We start from the raw sequence: 21012 nt of genomic DNA, 5'->3' as shown, positions 1-21012 counted from the left end.
TCGTGTAGAGGCGAAACACGTGTCGGATTGTTTAAAGACAAGTATTGGCGGAATTAACACTAAAGAAAACTCAAATCATTTGGGTAATTATGGATTTCCGCAAAGTAACGCCTACTTCAATAAATTTTCTATTTTTATAAATTTGATATTTTAATCAACCCTATTTTTATTTCTAATGTTGTCATCGTCGATATTGATATTGTTACACACTTTGATAGATTACCTATGTTTTTTAATGGACATCTAAATTATCTTTGTTTTGACGAAGGTTTGATTTCTTACGAAATTGAAGGCTGCAATTCGCTATACAGCCTGTTGTTCTTTTATAGCAAAGTTTTAATACTGAACCTTTATTTTCATGGAACTATAACATAATATTTTGCTATAATTTACTTCCTTGGAGTAAGTTATATGAAGTAAGTAAATATAAGTATTGTATATGCTTGGAGAGTTTCTTACGCGGTTTTTTCTCTCTCATTGTGCCATTTGTTTCCGAAGCGGTAGTAGTATCTAGTATACTAGAAACGACACTAAAAAGAATTCTAATGAAATTTTGAGAAAATAAATGCCTTTTAAATAACACAATTATAGTGTTTGCTTCGCTTATTACTTAATAAGGTACACACACCAGTGGGAGGCTCCTTTGCACAGGAAGCCGGCTAGATTATGGGTACCACAACGGTGCCTATTTCTGCCGTGAAGCAGTGGTGTGTAAACATTACTGTGTTTCGATCTGGAGGGCACCGTAGCTAGTGAAATTACTGGGCAAATGAGACTTAACATCTTATGTCTCAAGGTGACGAGCGCAATTGTAGTGCCACTCAGATTTTTTTCAAGCAACCTGAGCGGCACTGCATTGTAATGGGTAGGGCGTATCATTACCACCAGCTGAACGTCCTGCTCGTCTCGTACCTTATTTTCATAAAGAAAGAAACCTATTATTCGCACACTCACTCAAAAGCATTCTTAATACGATACCAGACAACAAAACAAATATAATTTTTCTCGAAGAAGACGAACAAGGTAACAAAATCTAATTTTGTCTCATAGTTACGACTTATCGTTATTCCTGAAGTCAAGAAACTGAGTCAATTTTATCTTGAAGATAATATAGTCTCGTATAATCTGTTTTGTTTTCATTGCTAGTACTATATTTATGTAAGTTATGGAATAATTTTAATTACTGCGATGAGCTAAATCACCTTGAATAAAATGAAATATTACTTTGCATAATATTAAATAATTAACACAGATAATGATAATAGAATCTCTTCTTCACAGTCGCCCATTACCACTAACCAATGCATACGAATGCATGACAACAATCTACTAGTCACGGACGAGTAAAAAAAGAAGGACTCTGCCCCGTGATATTAGCAAGTGAAGCACCGTTATGCTAGTGTGTGTGCGGTTACGGGGGATACTAGTCACACAATTTTTTCTCCCTCAAATAATCATACATGGCCGCAAATACTTATAAAGTATCGTTTTTACACTTTTTCACAACGCACGACAAAATTAAAAAAAAAATATTGAGACGCAAACTGATCTGTCACAGACGATGACAATTCTCATAATGGCCGTCTATCGGCCTGTAGTAGTGTAAGTGTGTGCGTGGGGCTATGTATTTACACGTTAATCGGCTTGACTTGGTGCTACACTGATATGTAAGGTGACACGGACTCCTTTTTTTTACTAGTCCGTGCCATGTAGTATGTTATTTTGTCTAAAAAAAAAGTATTCCGCAACATAACCACATTGTATCTACAAGTTACTACATATAATACCTTGTACCACACCGGTACAAATATTAAAAACAAATCTATACTATTTTAAGTTTGGTAAGTGCATCTATAGAAGATGGTACGACGTTGATATTGCTAGAACCAACTTATTAGGTAAGCTTGGACACATACAGACAGTCGGATTAAGTTAACAGACAGAGAATGAAGTGTCATGTAGGTTATCAGCTAAATTAAAATAAAAAATCTCTCCACCTTGACGTTGGCCGAATCGTCGATATTCAGTCGACGGAGCCAGTTAATATAAAAAAAATACAGGAAGACAGGATATAATAATAGGGAATATTAAGTATTGTCATCGTATGACGCAAAGTATGTATTTTTAAACTTGTTATTATTATTCTATAAATTCGTAATTTTAAAATAATACATTTCACAAGTCCCAAGTCCCACTATAGAATCCCGTGCAGATGAAGTCGCGGGCGCAAGCTAGTAGAAATATTAAATCTTTTTACTTACCTCAATGGTGGCGTCGAAAAGCTAAAATCACTCGTTATAAACTATTAACAATACAAGCAAAACTGTTTTTCTTTTTTTTGCAGAGTAAACCACTTGTCCATAATGTTGGGCAAGGTATAATTATCAGCAACCAGTCCTTGGTTCTCCAAGGGGTTGGTAGAAAAACAGCAGGCAACTACAGCTGCGTAGGTTTCAACGCCGAAGGAGATGGTGAAAGCCAACCTTTCAATCTAGATGTCTTGTGTAAGTATAAAGATTTTAACATAATAATTCAAAAGACTTTGTTCCTACGTAATGGGAACCATGACATGATTATTCGAAGAAATTCTTCTTTGTAATAAAAATATCAAGATTTGATTTTGGCTATTACATTATTACAAGGTTGTCACAAAATCATAACATTATGACCATGTTATCTTGTCTGATTCAGTATTTTAGTCGTCATTACATTCCAAGCAAAGCATTACTGTTTACATCGACATCTTCGTGTAAACATGATGTGATTCTCGAATCTGAACTGTTACGACCCCAAATATTTGTAATGAACGACTATCATAATATCTTAACAATATCTATGTCGTTAACCTGCTCTGCTCTAAAGAAACCTTTCTTCGCTGGGGTGCTCTGGTGATTTCCTGAAGATATGATAAATGTTACTTCAATGCAGATCGGTTTTTTGGAGTTTATTGGAGTTTACTCCTTAAGAATCGATATTCATATAAGGCGCCCGGTATGAGATAAGTATGGAGAGTAAAACCTACTCATCAAATGGGATAGTAACGTTTTTGGTGAGCATCATTTCTCGCGCACCTTTCACTTTTCAGTTGTACGTGTGTGTATATATACTTGTGTGTAGCCAGCATACACAGTATAGTGCGTGATAGCTTACGCATGTAGTATAATATACCTATTAGAGTGTAGTACCTGTTCAAAGACAATCGTTCTTGAGGAGTAAACTCCAGTCGTGCGTCGGAGCTGACACATAGTTACACTTTTTTTGTTTCATATTTTATATTGAGCATATAGCTCGCGTTGTAATATCTAATACATTCTTACGCCTCTGATATTAATATATTTTTATTTGCTGCCTTTCCACGTTAGCCCAATTCTACACACTACTGTCGCTCTGTTTGAAAAGGTTGGTCCCGACCAACCTGCTATTTTAAATTACTTCACTATTTTAATACTTAACATTGTATTAATGTATTAATTTACAAACACCACTAAAAGAAAACATTTCCAACAATTTTCAGAGAGTTTTGTTAGAATTTGTAACAAAAAAAAATAATAATAATGTAATTTGTCTTAGATGGTGCGCTCTTTGAGAAAAGATAACAGAAAGTCCCCAAATGTTGATTCTATAGCAAAATGGATGAAACACCTTGCCACATCCTGAACAGTTCTGATGCTTTCAGAAAAAGGCGTGAATTCTAACTGGGAATTAAAAAACCTAAGGACATTACTAATTTCATGTCAAGAGTTACTCTGATGGTAGTTGTGTAGTATGGACGTCTGTCATTGTTGTATTACATAATGATATCATTTGGTTTTGTATATAATTATTTTTGTGATGCATGAGTCTTTAGTGCATCATATTGCATTGCTCTATATAAAATCGAAAACTTAATCCTCTTTTCACCGATAATCATGTTGTTTCAATGAAACAGATGCTCCGACATGCCGAAGTTCCCAGCAGCGTGTTCACGGGATTGCGAAACAGGAACGCGCCCACATCACATGTCACGTAGACGCAAACCCTCCTGAAGTTAGCGTAAGTAACTTCACAACTTACTAATGACTTGTAGAGGAATTGTTTAGTGTCCCTGGACGAGGCACGCAGATAATGTTACAACTGGATGTACCATCTTTAGATGGAATGCTGTAATGTAATTATTTTTATTATAACTATTAACTACTTTTGTTCCATTGTCTGTTTTATTTGTCGAGTGGTAAGTAAATATACATTGGAGCCCAAATTTTTTGGTCATCTCAGAATCTTATAATATTTGCCTTTATTTGTACCTAAACGTAACTTAAATTGCTGTTTTTATAATCACCACAAATTAAATCATCAAAACAATGAAAATGTGATGGAGCTAAAATAACTCTGGTTTCTCTTAACCGAAACGTCTAGTCAAAAAGTTAGAGTAATTTTGGTGCATAATTTTACATAAAATGTATAAAAAACAATATAAAATGCTAAAACTGTAAATACGGATTAAATTGACTTAATCGCTACTTCTTCTTATTAAAGCCCAACTTTTCCGAAGTGGTGGTAAAATCTTTGACATTCATATGTAGCATTTTGACCTAATTGAATAAATTATCCATCTTTCTTTTTTCATTCTTTCATAAAAATTGATAAGTTTTAACAGAGTTTATACTTAAATATTATTGCGCGATAGTACTTATTTCAACTGAGTGAAAATGTACCGACAACTAAACTAGATTTATTCGATCTGTAGTTCTTTCTAGATATACTACATCTACGTTCCAAACTTACTAATGAGTTATGAAAGAACTGCTTAGTGTCGTGCTCCTCGTACAAATATTTGCTGATACGATTACAACTTGGAGGAGCAACTTGTGGAAGAAAAACATCTAATAGAAACATAGTCATAACTTGTTCGATTTGTTGGTTTATGTCGTGATTCGCACAATGTTTCTATTTCTACAGTATGTATATTTATGATTCAGTTTGGTTTCGAGACTATTTTCAACCGACTTTAAAAAAGAAATGGTTGTCATTTTATTGTTATTTTTTTATATTTTTGAACTGAAGCTTTTTTATACGGAGGCTCGGGCTGCTCTGTGACTCGAACGTCAGATTTAGGACCGTTACACGATAATCAAAAATAGTTCTAAAGGAATCAGTTTTGAAAATATATACCCTTTTATGCCTTTTATATAGACCGTATAAGCGCTTCCAAAACATAAACAGTTTTCGATATAGAATGAAGGTTTCGAAAACATTTTTTTTTAAACTATGTCATACATCTTTTTTCATGTAGATGTGAAACTAAAAATTATGTAATGTAATTAATTATGTAAAAATTGCTGCTCATGAAAATTATATTTTCTTGCCACCGCAAAATTTATTAAAACTTTTCTACCGAGATATTATATCATATGCAAACCGTAGTTCATTGGCGCGACGGAATTTATTAGTTAAGCTTACACCCAAAATAATATAGGAAATAATAAGGAATCTTGTTTATGAGTACGAGAAGATGATCCAAGAAATAATAACATTCTATTTATTACTATTACTATTATATTATACTATTATTTATTAAAAGTGCACAAATGGCAGTCCAAGACGATTTCGAAAATATTATAATGGGCGTATGACAACAGCATCATATTGAATTTAGAAAAAAACTAAGTATTTGCATTTTTTTTTCCACCTACAACAGAAAGGCAAAAAATGTAAACTACAATAATATAGCTATAAAAGGACGTACTTTTTTTTTATTTATTTATCATATTACATATACCGATATAAAACTAAGTCAAATTAGCATCTAAAAAAAAACACAAAGGTTAACAACTAATGCTAATAACACTTAATAATACGTCACAACTCAACAACAACTTATGCTAAAAATTAAATGAACACAGTGAAAATATTTTAAAAGACTTAAAAACGAATAAATATAACTTATAAATATGACTTAGCGGGTTCAAATTCTCTTAGCTGCTATAATTTATGTAATAGGTAATCCTTTATTCTATAATTAATGTTTTTAGTATTTAAATTGTGCCGCTCACTGAAGGGCAGCTCATTTAGCAAGCGAGGTATTAGGTAATCGGCAGTTAGTTCGCCGTACACGTTGCAGGCCCGGAGAATCGACAACCGGTTCTGAGTTATGGCTCTTGTTTGTATAGGGTGTTCTAACTTTTGCAATCTTATTTTTTCATTAAAAAAGTATTGGCTCAATAGCATTTGCTTAACTTTATGATAAATGGGCAAGATATTGCAATGTTTAAATATTTCATTTTCGTTTTGTTTTAATTTTCGAAACATATTTGCAGATAATGTATTTTTTAAAATTTTTAATTGAAGATTGTATATTTGCTTCAGATATGAGGAATATGTACGGCCATAGCTTGTTAGGCCATATTGAATATAGGATTCCGCTAATGAATTATAAAGCATAATTTTTACTTTAAAGGGAATTCTATTTTTTAATATTTTTATATTACCTAGGAACTGGCGTAACTTATTGCTAATGTGTTCGATGTGGTAGCTCCAGTTGAATTTTGAATCAATTATTAGGCCAAGGTATTTATGTGTATCCACTATATCGATTGCAGGACACCTACAGGTTCCTAGCCCATGCAGACAGTTATGATTGTGTGAAATTATAGATTTTGGTGTAGGGTGCTTGATGTAGGGTGATTTGATAATCATGAGCTTAGTTTTACTAATGTTTAGTACTAAACCAGCATCATGACACCATTTAGTTATCGTGTCCAAGTCAGACTGAAGATCTTCACATGCTCTATGGATATCTTTACTTGACACAATAAGGCAAGTGTCATCTGCAAATTGGTAACACGTGCTGTATTTTAGGCAGTTTCCCAAATCGTTCACATACGATAAAAAGTGTAGGGGACCCAGGACTGATCCTTGAGCCGTTCCCTCAGTCACCATTTTGGGGTCACTGTATGTATTTTGTACTTTAACAGTAAATGTACGATTTGTGAGATAATTTTTGCACCACTGACCCCTGATGCACTGCAACGGACCCCTGATTCCACAATCATCTAGATTTTGGATTAGTTGTTCATGCTGCAATGTTTCAAATGCCCGCGAAAAGTCAATAAATAGGGCCAGTACAAATTTTTTGTTGTTTAAGTGAGCATTTACCTCGTCAGTGAAAGAACATAGGAGGTCTGTTGCACTTTTACCCGCTTGAAACCCAAATTGATTGCTACTAATTACCTCTTTCTTTTGATAGAATTGATGAACCTGATCACTCACGATTCTTACGAATGTTTACACCGAAATAAAACAAATTGTAACTGTTCAGCAATAGAATATGTAGAAAAATACAAATATTTTGGATTAGTAGTTGATAAGAACTATAATTTAAAATTACATATTGACGCGTTATGCATAAAATTGGGAGCTATTTTAAGCAAATTTTATCAGCTAAGGTACGTAACTAATAAACAAACACTTCGCACTGTGTACTATGCGTTTGTTGATTCGCTTATCAACTACGCTGTCGGTGTGTATGGTCGTACCTACAATACATATACTAAAGAGGTATCTATATATCTTGCAAACCAGATTTATTAAATATTTGGTAAGCAAAAAAGATAAAAATAATTGTAAAGGTGATTATTGAAAACTATATTCACAAACTAAAATACTACCTGTTGATTTAAAAACCAAATTCCAAATAGCAATAGATTTTTATTTTAAAGATAGCTTGAAAGTTCCTATAAAAAATAAAAATAACTCCAGAAGCGTGAGGGAGGAAAAGTTAAAGGTTCCAAAGATTAAAAATTACTACGGCAAAAGATTGAATGAATATGTGGTGCCAGTCATATACAACGAGATAGCGTGGCTGAGGAGTGTTCCCAAACTAAATAAAAATGCAGTTAAATTTAAGATGAAAAATGCGCTGTTGAATAGCATTGAATAACTCTCACTGAATTTTATTCAACAATGCTATATACTAATAATTCTAATAATGTTTAGTTGTAAGTCTTAATAGTTTATATTAAAGTAAGTAGTTGTTAAGTATGTACATATAATTAAATGTTTTTTAAGCGCATTAACTTGCCAACAAACTGTTAAAGTTGGGAAAGATATATCAATAAGTTAAAAGTGTACTTATTTAATTTAAAATAAAATTAAAAAAAAACTCATCTCTGAATATTTTCCTTAATAATTAAAATAATTAATCAATAATTCCGCAATAAAAAGAGTTAAAAATAGTCTCTGCTATTTTTGGATGTGATTGCCAAAACGCTTTAAAATCATTTTAAATTGTAAGCGTTAACCGCGCTGCCTATTTCGGTCAATGCATAAAGCCTTCTGTTCAATACATTAATGCTGTTGTTTCGGGTATTCTATGATACAGAATTGATGTGCACTTAAAATTAATTTAATTATGTTGTTGTTTTCAATTCAACCTTTCCTGACGCGTATTAAATATCACACATCAATTTGTGAATAAACGGATTGCTAATAATTATAACTTTTGCATTGGTACAAATATGAAAAATATGATAATGTACCGATACGCATATTTAGTATTTTGATAATATATTATGTTCCTAGCCTAATCACCTACATTCATAGAGGATGTAAATACTACGTAATAAGAGGCGGGATTGCCTATGTAAAAATTGAAATTTAGTTTAGTATGAAACGTGCAGTCATTTTTTTTATGGAATAGGAGGACAAACGAGCGTACGGGTCACCTGGTGTTAAGTGATCACCGCCGCCCACATTCTCTTGCAAAGGTGTTTTTTGAAGGTACCCATGTCGTATCGTCCCGGAAACACCGCACAAGGACGTTCATTCCACAGCTTTGTAGTACGAGGAAGGAAGCTCCTTGAAAACCGCATCCATATGGTGGGGATGATATCCTAACTTGTGGCGTGTCGTGCGAAGGTGGAATTCGGCCGCAGGAATCAGGTTAAACAGCTCTTCGGAACACTCCCCGTGATAAATGCGGTAGAAGACACACAATAAAGCGACGTCTCTACGCAATGCCAAGTGATCTAGCCGTTCACAGACCACCGGGTCCCCGACAATTCGAGCTGCTCTATGTTGCGCGCGGTCAAATGGATCGAGCTGATACTGGGTGCGCCAGACCAGAGATGACAGCAATACTCCATGTGTGACAGTAGTAATTACAGTATGGCGATTGGCGACGAAGATTAATCCGGCTTATATTGAAAGCGAACAATTGCTTAAAACAATCTCCGTTTTTTACAAGATTATAGCAATCATCTGTTAATCTAGCAAAGACTGCACGTTTCATACAACCCAATGAATCGCTTTTTCCTTTGAAAGTTTCGGTAAAAGGCATAAAAGGCATTTATTTTTCTCAAAATTGATTCCTTTAGAATTCTTTTTGATGTCATTTCTAATATACTAGATACTACTACCGCTTCGGAAACAAATGGCGCTCTGAGAGAGAAGAAGCGGCGCAAGAAACTCTCCCAGCATTCATTTTTTGTGCTCATTTTAATCAAAATATACAATATTGTACTTTCATTGCTATTGCTATAAAATAATCATAATCTTGTCCCAGGCTGTCCGATCACTTAGATATTCAGCTGTTGAGTAATAGGATTTACGACAGAGGCAGAGGTAGGCTGCCTAAATTCAACACTACGAAAGTTAAGCGTCGTATGTATTGAAAATGGCAAAATTTTCATTCCAAATTTAAATTTGACTGTGTTCAAAATTTCAGAATTGTAACTCGAATTCTTTCCACAGTTCCGTTGGACGTTCAACAATACAGCAAATAGCAACGAAGTAAGCGATAGTTACATATCCCGCGCGGGAACCAGCTCTACAGTCACGTATACGCCACATACGGAAATGGATTACGGAACTCTATTGTGCTGGGCTCATAATAGAATCGGCAAACAGAGGGTTCCGTGCGTGTATCACATAATTGCGGCAGGTTAGTTTCTTTGTCGAGTTTGTAATTGTTTTAATTATTCCATACTGTTACTTGTTACATTAGCTGTGAGCGTAGTTTTCTTTCTTTATTATATTATGTTTGTTCAATTAGTTGTTGTGATAACTAACCATTGTTCACAGATGTTAGTAAATTCTTAAATGGTAAAGTTACCAATGCATCGTGTTAAGCAAATACGGCCTCACAAATAAACTTGGCATAAAGTTACATCTGAGAATAAACCAAGAATATGCGAAATGTTTACAAATAGACATTTTACTTAAAAGGCATAAAAGGCATTTGTTTTTCTCAAAATTGATTCCTTTAGAATTCTTTTTGATGTCATTTCTAATATACTAAATACTACTGCCGCTTCGGAAACTAATGGCGCTCTGAGAGAGAAGAAGCTTATGATAATAGCTAAATAAGCTTATAATATGAGGAGCAACTTATGATTGGTATATTCGGACGTATAAATTATCCCGCGTTTATTTGCAAGGCTGCTTGACATTCGGAAAATGTAAGAATTCTCATTGTATTGACAGTGTTGTCAACGATATAGTAAACATTCTGCATATTCGTGGAGTATTATTAGCTATAACTAAATATATAAATATATATTGAAGGTACTGAAAATCAGTGTTGGGTGATACCCAACTAATATGCTGAGTAGCAAACCTTTTTGGGACAAAACACTGCAAACACCACCTTATTATGTTGATATAGAATAAGCCTTACTTTAGTTTTTAATGTATGTTAGTTTTAATTAGATTAGGCATATTATAGTAATTTTTTAGATAAGTTTTTTCATATTATTTGTTATTATATTTTGTTAATGTTCACGTATATTTGTAGTGTTGGTTCCAAATAAAGATATACTTACTTACTAACTTTATACCAAGTTTATTTGTAAGGCTTTTACTATATAGGATTGTATACCGTTGATTCACTACGGTGCTGCTGCCTTCCACACGTAACAATGTGTTTTTGGTTATATTCCAAATTTTAATCAATAAAAGAAGCCCGCTGTCATATTTTTTGCCTGTTTTTCTTATGTCTGAGTCATTATTTTCGAATAGGTGGTGGATGATAGATGGATTTGAAAAAAATATGTATACGTAACGCCAAATAAAAAGCTTGCTAGATTTCTTGTTCGAAAAGATTGAAAGACTATATAAAGTTTGTGAATTAAAATAGGTCTTAATGATGTAGGAAAAAAGTTAATTTAACGTTAATTTATTAGAAGCTAGCTCGTTACTCCATCTCCTATAGAATAAAGGAGAATAAAAAACATTGAGAAGAAACAAAACCTCTTTCATGTTTTGAATTCATCGCAATCGAACAACTTACAAATTACGATGTCGATTGCCTCGTCCACAAACTGATTTTCGATGTTAACAAGTTAGGTAATTTGTTTTAAAGTTTACAACAGTGCTTCACATCGAAACCAAATTTAGTTAACATAAATAATTTGATAATACAATGAACATAGAATATCAGAATTGCCTTGATAATCAGTTCGACAGGATTAATCTATCATAGGATGTAAATAATAAGTATAAAAAAATTCTGAAGCAATTAAAATTTGAATGCTTTATACTTTTTTTATACGTAGGTCACACTAAAAGTAACTTAAAACAACATTTGTTATAAACCAAAATATTATGTTTATTGCTTTTCAAAATACTCTCCTTTACATTTCAATCATTTTTTCATGCGATCGAACCATTTTTTAAAACAGGAGGACCTCAGATTTGAAGGGATCAGATTGAACGCTATCACTGCCTCTTCGGAATTGGTAAAAGTGAAACCTCTCATCAAATCTTTGATTTTTGGGAAAATACAAAAATCACAGGTCGGGGCTATGTGCAGGATGGATGGGTGACGTTTTGTTGGCCGTTGTGAAGAAGCGTTCTCATGATGTAGGAAAACGCGGCTTTTTGGCCGTCTTTCGCGAAATATTTTTAACACCCTGGGTAAACAAATGGTAGAATACCACTCGGCATTAACACTCTTTTGATCTTCAAGTGGAATTGTGCAGATGGGACCCGTAGCTGAGAAAAAAATGATCTTTTTTTACCAACGTTTCTCGTCTGCCTCACTTTTGTTGGCCTGTTGTCATTTCCAAACACCCATTCACAAAATTGCTGTTTTTTTTTTGGGTTCAAAACAATAAATTCACGTTTCGTCTCCTGTGACACTTTCATAAACAGCATTAGAACGTCCGTGGTTGTACTTCATTAGCATCTGTGAGCACCATTCCACGCGAGCCCGCTTCTGCTCCGCTGTCAGTTCTTGAGGGATCCAATGACAATAAAGTTTCCGAACTTTTAATTATTCCGCCTGTAAATTTTTCTAAATTTGGCTCATACCAATCCCCAATAGTTCTCGAATTGTCTCATAGGTAACCTGCGGGTTTTCTGCAATTTGCCGCTTAACAGTAGCCACATTATTTTTGTTGGCGGCAGTTGAACGCCGCCCTTCACGAAATTCGTCATGTAAAGAAACCCGATCTCAGATTCAGAAAACCATCGCCTCACGGTGCTCAAGCAAGGTGCTTCTCTCCCAAAAGCATTTTGAAAACGAGCGGCACAGAAGACTGTGGACTGTGTGCGGAGAGAGTAAACTTTTAAAATTATAAAAAATCATCGTCTAAAATCTTTTCGACTTAATTTCATTTTCTTTGCGTACGTAAAACTTTGATGTGTGATTAAAAACAATTGACAAATGATTTCCCGCCAATTATTTTATTTTATTACTAAGAAGGTTGAAACGTTTCACAAATAACATTCTAAATTCAAATAGTTCCGATTACCTAGAAGTGAAAAACTTTTAGTGTGGCCCCTGTTAGTGTCAGTCATATTGTTTTTCTAGGGGGTTTTACCATAATTTGTTGCGGGGGGTGCTAAGAATTCCCGGGTTGAGCAAGGCTACCGAGGCAAACGAATTCGCAGTGTTGATAGGTAGGAAGGACAGATGATCTTGTCGTGGAGATATCGGGGGGAGGTCTTAGGCCAGCAGTCGACGTCTCTCGGATGAGATCATGATGATGGTTTTTGTTTTTAGGCCGCCCAGACCAGGTTCACAACTGCACAGTTGTGAATGCATCACTTACGACATTCGGGGTTCGATGCTCCGAAGGTTTCAACGGAGGCATGCCACAATCTTTTCTTCTCGAAGTTCGGGAGATTGTAACACAGGTTAGTTTTAAGTTATGTTTAGTTGTTATTCGATACGATGGTAAATTAATGGTTAGTGATTATGAGGACAATGAAAATATTGACACTTTTACACAAATTATCTTTTTTTATTTATTTATTAGGCACTTATTTGGCAACAGAATACATATTAATACATTCACAAATATAAACTTACAACATTATATATAATTCCAAAGTGTTCACCTTTAAGAGAAATTGCACAGCATTAATTTATAATAATCTAAAGGTATTGTTTTACAAGTAAGTACAAATGAAAGTAAAAACTTGACTTAAAAGTTAGGATTTTATTTTTAAGTGAGCTTTACATGCACACAACTAGGCATCACCTATACTATGAGTGCAAGACAGTGATATACTTAATAATAATGATACTGGCACACTCTTACACAAATTATCTTGCCCCAATCTAGGCATAGCCTGTACTATGGGTACAAGACTACGATATATTTAATACAATATACTTTCTTAAACCTACATGAATACATTTAAACATCCATGACTCGGAAACAAACATTCATATTCATCATGTAAATGTTTGCACCTCTAGCTCAATAGGCAGGGTCACTAACCACTGGGATATAGGGGTCGTCATATTATAAATGAATACAATATACTTACGTAAACTTACATGAATACATCTAAACATCCATATGATTACGAAATAAATGAATTTTTTCACTTATAATGAAATATCATCAAAATAATACATTTTAGCTATCAATATTAAGTAAATAAGTAATTATATGCTAATATTGAAAATATAAGTAGATAATTTCAGAATTTTAATGCTTTATGAAAAATAACACATTTTTTAAGGGATTAAAACGCGTTTAATTGTAAATGTGTTCTTAAATTAGAATTACGTTTTCAGGGGGTTACTGATCGTGATCTAGAAAGGTCACAAAACGTAAGGCTTACTAAAAAAAATATAAAAAATTACGCAAAATCTAATGTACAGTTACAAAAACACGCGTTTAAATCCTTTAAAAGTGTTTTAAAGGATAACTCGCGTTAATCAAAGAAAATACTATGCTTTAAGGAGTTATTTTATTGAACTTAATAGAAAATACGTCAAGATTTCCTCAACCATGAATTTTCCAAGACAAATGCTTTGTTACTTAGGAAATAGTTGCGAATGTGTCAAGCGCAGTGCCCCGGTTTACCGCAGTCGGCTTGGTCCCGGGCAGAACGTATGCGGCCGCAGTGCTGGCTTATAACGCGAAAGGCCGAGGTGATCCATATCCATTACGAGCCAGCACACTCAGGCCTCCGGAGAAACATCATGTGCATGATAAAAGTTTGGGTGAGTTATTATTTCCGTATTTATGCTGTAAAGCAAGAACGAAAATGACACCACACACCACACTTACGATTGTTACGATTGTGGTGTCATTTTCGTTCTTCCAGCTCAAAGGTGCGTACTTTTTTTATGAAAATAAGGGATGAGACGAGCTGGACGTTCACCTGATGGTAATTGATACGACCTGCCCATTACAATGCAGTGCCGCTCAGGATTTCTTAAAAACCCCAAAAATTCTGAGTGGCACTATCAAATCTGAACCAAGAATATTGTAAGCAACTGGAGCAACTTGAGTCTCGTGCCAGAGTTTGGCGAGACTACACGCCCTGAGCATGCCTCGTGTAGAGGCGAAACACGTGTCGAATTGCTTATAGACAAATACTGGCGGAATTAACACTAAAGAAAACTCAAATCATTTGTATAATTATGGATTTCCGCAAAGTAACGCCTACTTCAATAAATAAAAAATAAAATTAACTGGATTAAATGCGACAATATCTATATATTATATATTTATTATTGATTCTTTTTGTACAGTCAGCTAGTTCATCCTAGAAATATGTCAGTCTTAATAGTAACAAGAATTTTATGTATAATAAGAACTTATATTCACTTGAAAAATGCAGCATATCCTTATATCAAAAGAATCACGAGCAGCTTTGACATACTATATTGATAAAACATAGTCCAAACATAGACCCAACATAGTCCTTAAAATATATGCAGGAACTAAAAAAGGGTAAGAGTTTTTGCGTTCAGCCCCTTTCACTCTCCAATTATTTGAATAAAGGAAACGTGACTAAGGTGTAATAGGGAAATATTATTTATTATCACATTATTTTTGTATGTTGTTGAGAGAATGATTCAATTAGAAACAGATTAAATCAATGCTTTTTAATATATTCGACTACAACCAGTGGGAGGCACCTTTGCACAAGATGCCGGCTAGATTATAGGTACCACAACGGCGCCTATTTCTGCCGTAAAGTAGTACATATTACTGCTTGCTACACACATCATTGTGTTTCGGTCTGAAAGGCGCCGTATCTAGTGAAATTACTAGGCTAATGAGACGATCGTAATTGTAGTGCCACTCAATTTTTTTTTGGGTTTATCAAGAATTCTGTGCGGGACTGCATTGTAATAGGCAAGGCGTATCAATTACCATCAGCTGAACGTCTTGCTCGTCTCGTCCTTTATTGTCATAAAAAAAACACCAATAGTAGGAATTAAGGTATAAATTGCCGATCACCAAATTTGGATCAGCCGTAAGTTAATTTAATTTTTAAACTTTAGATCTGCCAAGAACTGCATTCCAAATGTCTGGAGCAATGTCAGCTGCGGTTGGTGGAGGTAGTGTCCTCATGGTAGTTCTGGTGATCTTCATGATCGGAGTCAGGCAGAGGTGCACGAAGAGGAAGCCCAGGTCGGCTCCACCGACGTCATCGCAGCCAGGCTCACCTGACAAGTTGCAAGAGAAAGATGACAGTGAAAGTGATGACAGGAATCCTGACATCATACCATCAGATACTGATCATATGCAGGTAAGAAGTTAATTTTGAAATGAGATATAAATTAGATGCATATTCTTAGTAATTTTAATAAGTGCCTTCTAAATAGTTATATGGAAAAAAAATGGAACGAAAATAACGTGTCCTATGATCTTAAGAAGAAACATTAGCTAAGGCCTTTTTCAGATTTAATAATTCTAAAACAACATGCCGTCATGCTTATGAGGAAGACTCAATATTCAATATGATAAGGATAACTGGAGCTGAGACTAAAAATTGTGAGGGAAAAATATCTCGAAAATCAGGCTCTCGTTCTCGACAATTTCCTGAATCGTATGAGAAGGAAATTTTGATGTTTTCGCTTGTTGTTGTCGGTTTTGTATACTAAAGCTTCTGTTTTCCAAATCGTTAAGCCAATCAATGCTATATTAGCAAGTTTTTAAGTACTCTAGCAATTACAAAAACCAAAATATCAAAAAAGAAAAACAGAGAGACGCAGATAACGATGATATAAATCTAAAGATATTGATTTAAATTAATTTTGATCTAGGGTTAAAAAACCAAAGAGAAAAGAGTAGAGAAGGTTGGTGTGGAAAAATACGTACTAAATTTTCCCCTTAAACCGAGCACCGAGCTTCTACCGTAAGCAGTAGACGAAATCAAGAATGGGGAAACGTATTGGCTCTGTTTAGGACACATTAACGTATAAAATACGTTATACGTTGTCGAATACACATAGTTTAATTAAATAATTAAAATTAAAGTTGATTTTATTTTTAGATTCAAAATTAGAATTTTTTCTCCTGAGAAAATTGCTACTTAACTAAAAAATGTTTCCAAAGTTTATATTTATACAGTAAATTATTAAATATCTTGATTATAAATAACATACAGCTATTATAATAATTATACAAGAAGGAATCAACCAAAGCATTTATTTCCTTTAACGCTGCCACGGCGTGGCCTTAACCCAACGCGTGTTAGCGCTACAGAGGGTTAAATCCCGGATCGTTCATTAATTTTGTTGCACAAGTATTTTGTTTGATATTTTCCCAGTACTTAGGCAAATCACTCGAAAATAAAAACAAAATTGTATCATTCATTTTATAGAACGTGAAGATAAAAAATAAATTGTAATAATAATAGCACAGAAGTTTATCTTAGCAACACCTTATGATGAAATAGCTAACTTAACTGCCTGCTAATACGATTTATTTTTGTGGTATTGAATTCGCAATTCGGTGGTCTCACAATAAATTGATAATTTAGTTAAAACACTCGTACTTATGTGTTGGTAAGTAAGTACTACTTAGGGCTAAGGTCTGTCAATTAGATAGCAGGTGCCATTTTCACGCTGAAAATCAATACCTATTTTTTTTTTATGGAATAGGAGGACAAACGAGCGTACGGGTCACCTGTTGTTAAGTGATCACCGCCGCCCACAATCTCTTGCAACCCCAGAGGAATCACAGGAGCGTTGCCAGCCTTTAAGGAAGGTTTACGCGCTTTTTTAGGTGTACCTATTCGTTATTTTGGAAAATCTCCGTTTAAGGGTGGTTAAATATGAATTAAATTTTATATGATATAGTTTTAATTGTTAAATTGAAGTTTGGTAGGCCTTTTTAGGGTAGGTAGTAGGTATCAGCTAAGAAATTTTTCACGAAAACCCTCTTTTGGTGAAATTGGGCTTAAAATGTTGGATGAAAGTCTTATGAAGTTCGGCCGTAGTGGTATTTTTTGTATAGGTACCGTTATGATTAAAATACCTTTGATACCCTACACCTTGCGATGATAAAATTGTTATACTTAGTCATTTAGAAGAGGGATTTGTTGATGGAGGCAAGACGGCTTATTCTGCTTTCAAATTACTTTTGAGCCTGAACACGGCAAAATTGCTTCGAGAAGCCAAAATTATTGTATGGGATGAGTGTACTATGGCCCATAAGGAAGGTATTTAAACTCTAAATAGGATTCTCCAAGATATAAGGAATTGTAACCGACTTATGGGCGGAGTCACGGTACTATTGGCTGGTGACTTCAGATAGACGTTGCATGTTGTTTCACGAGGGACATGTGCAGATGAAGTGAAGGCTTGCCTTAAGTCGTCAGTTCTATGGACTATCTATCAAGTTAATATTTGTCCTCAAAAGTAAATATGGGTGTTCTCCAATTTGTTTCCAGACATTGGTGATGGGAACATTTTGGAAGAGGGATGCAAAATATACATTTCCAGTAATCTTTGTCATGTTGTGAGAGATCTGACTAGCTTAACGGACAGAATCTACCCCAATATTGTTCAATCTGGAGTTAATTGCGCTGCATGGTTGACATAAAGAGCTATTCTTTCTCCAAAAAACGACTTAGCCAACAGTATTCATAATTTTTTAGTTACTTTAAATAAAATTTTAACCTTTAGACACTGTATTCGAGGTCGATGATGATGTGCATTTTCCTGTAGAGTTTCTTCACACTCTGGAGCCACCAGGAATACCACCTCATATCCTATACCTCAAAGTTGGCGCTCCAACTATTTTAATCTGCAATCTATTATTCTACTAGATAATCTTATTATTTAATATATTATTATAAAGCCAGAATCAAACTTTGAAATTAGCCAATGTACATCTCAGAAATTGTTTCATTCCCGACCAGTTGTACCTACGTGGAAGCTTATAACAATATGTAAATCGAAATTTTGTTTACGGGGAAGTATGGAAAAAATAAAACTGTCAGCTCTTTATTTCAAAAAAAATGTAAATTGCGACCTCTTCAGGTATGAACTATGAAGTGCGGTTTTTACTAGCGGTAGGACTTTTGTCGATAAGTTTGATTGCCCTTCCAGCAGGAAAATAATCTCATAGGAAATCAGAAATTATACGCGGGTGAAGTCACGGGCAACTGCTACTTATAATCCATATAATAGTACTTACACCAGTTAATTTTTTGTCCTCAGTCTTTTTCAAAATTTGATGAGAAAAATTCCATTGATTAAGTGTCTTATAATTTAAATAATATCTTATAAAAATATAACAATCAATATCCGTTGCTATTGTTTTTGTTATATTTTGTTATTGTGTTCTAGAATATCTAGAATATCTAAAAGATAATTATCACATCAGCAGTTGGACTATTATCGCCAGCAGCAAGTCTCGACTATATCACCGCCGCCGGGAAACAGAATACCCCGGGGGAGTGTGGCGGGCGTCCGAGGAAGCATACCGGGTTATTGTCCTCTTCGAACAGCGCCGCAGCATCACACTATGATGGATAATTCGGTAAGATAATAGAAGAGAGTTTGGAGATTTTGAAGTAGATGACGGCAAACAACCAAAGCGAAACTAGATAAGTTATTCGATGAAGTTTGGTGTACCGTAAGCAAAAATATAAAAGAGAAAGATCAACTAGTTCAGAAATGAGCATTGTATCTGAATATTTCTGTGGTGATTTCCGAATTCATATAAAACCTACAAGGCGTCACGAAATTTGTGAAGAAATAGAACACTTTACCTGAGCAAAATTGATGGTTAGGACAATTACAAAGCCTCACGGGATTTCTTTATGTTAATTATGAACTATATGGCCACCTACGTAAAACTGGTCTCAGTGAATCAAGTCAATGAAACTGCAATGGTTAGATGGAAGATGATTCCATGAAGACACTGAGGACCTTCTTGAAATTAGGCTATTGCTCACATGGAAACAGCTTTTGGCAGTTAAAAAAGAGGTCCCTTACATATACTCCATCAAAGTTTTAAAATTCTTATAGAAGATAGTAAACTCAAAGCCTCTGAAAAACATACGAACTTATTCTGTTTTTATTTTCTTTCGCTTGATTTTTAATTCACTTTATCGAATAATTATTCAACTTTGCTCTTCAATTATCTTATACAAACAGTATTCGTTAGATGTTAATTTAAATAAAATTTCAGACGCAGCAGGGTATTCCTCCACCTGTGGGTTTCGCTAGTGGATCATGTACATTGCCTCGAGGTTCCAGCGCGGGGATTGCCGGGGGTCCAATGGGCGAGCGATGTATACCAATGCAACATCTACGTACATTACCACGACCGATGCCAACTCCAACAGCAATGCCGAGACATCCACCTCGAGACACGCCCCTTTGACAGACGACCCAGCTCTAGGATATGTAAATAGTGTTTTGAAATGGACATTACGGTTTCGGTGCAACAGCAGTGAACGTAGCTTACATTTTCTACTTTGCCAAGATATTCCCATTCGTCTATAAGGAATTCCCATATTATTTTAGTTAGCCTTTTTATTTGATAGATCATAATATGTTGAAATCACAATTTTGTTTGATTCCTATTTTGTACAAACACGACTCTGCAAATAGCTCCGTTTACGGTAAGCAAAACATGTTTTCATACTAAATAGTGGTAACATATTTGTTATCTAACGGCCGTTCCCAATATACTATCTACAGATAGAGATAAATTACAACCTTCTACTGTCAGTAATTAGCTTTCTACAATCTGAAGCTGTCACAATATTCCCGATAACTCATTCATATCGCCTTATATTGGGACGCGTGAATTGCAATTTCAATACAAACTTCTATCGCTGGTAAGCTATACGTCATCCCATTAACAGACAGCGTGTACCGATGAGGAGTTACCGTCGATAAGTTTATTGGGACTGAAAAGTCAACGATAGTTACGATTTTTATCTCAAGTAAGAGATAGACTGAATATTGGGAACGGCCGTAAAACATTGAAGAATATATTATAATACACTTTGTGGTATTTCAAAGTAAATCACTAATGTAATTGTAAATTGATTTGTTCATTAATAAATGGCTCTTCAATCAAATCATCCGGGAATTTTCTCCCATTTTAAAATGCGATTTTTGATTGCAACTACAGTTGATGAATTCTGTAAATATATAACACATAAGGCCCTCTAATGGGCACATATACGTTGTTATAGTTTTGATGTTGTAACAATTTCGGAGTTGATAACTTCGTCTATAAGCTGTAAAGTTCCCGATTAAATTTACAACTAAGCCGAAACCGTTACCAATTATTAATAAGTTCTAGTTAGGTT

General features: G+C 34.6%; 1 protein-coding gene across 1 annotated transcript in view; it reads left to right on the top strand.

The window, feature by feature from the left end:
• The window catches only part of LOC126965899 (hemicentin-1), a 561675-nt gene extending 540954 nt beyond the window's left edge, over nucleotides 1-20721 (top strand). The window contains exons 10-17 of the mRNA XM_050809669.1: nucleotides 2345-2504; nucleotides 3929-4032; nucleotides 9730-9919; nucleotides 12983-13116; nucleotides 14260-14440; nucleotides 15734-15981; nucleotides 19068-19223; nucleotides 19878-20721. Coding sequence (XP_050665626.1) covers nucleotides 2345-2504; nucleotides 3929-4032; nucleotides 9730-9919; nucleotides 12983-13116; nucleotides 14260-14440; nucleotides 15734-15981; nucleotides 19068-19223; nucleotides 19878-20072 — 1368 coding nt within the window. The 3' untranslated portion in view covers nucleotides 20073-20721. The remainder of the gene's footprint in view (nucleotides 1-2344; nucleotides 2505-3928; nucleotides 4033-9729; nucleotides 9920-12982; nucleotides 13117-14259; nucleotides 14441-15733; nucleotides 15982-19067; nucleotides 19224-19877) is intronic.
• The last annotated feature ends 291 nt before the right edge of the window (nucleotides 20722-21012 follow it).

Source organism: Leptidea sinapis, chromosome 9 (assembly GCF_905404315.1).
Source record: "Leptidea sinapis chromosome 9, ilLepSina1.1, whole genome shotgun sequence".
Lineage (NCBI taxonomy): Eukaryota > Metazoa > Arthropoda > Insecta > Lepidoptera > Pieridae > Leptidea > Leptidea sinapis.
The sequence above is the reverse complement of the archived record's forward strand: the minus strand, read 5'-3'. Positions and strand labels throughout refer to the sequence as shown.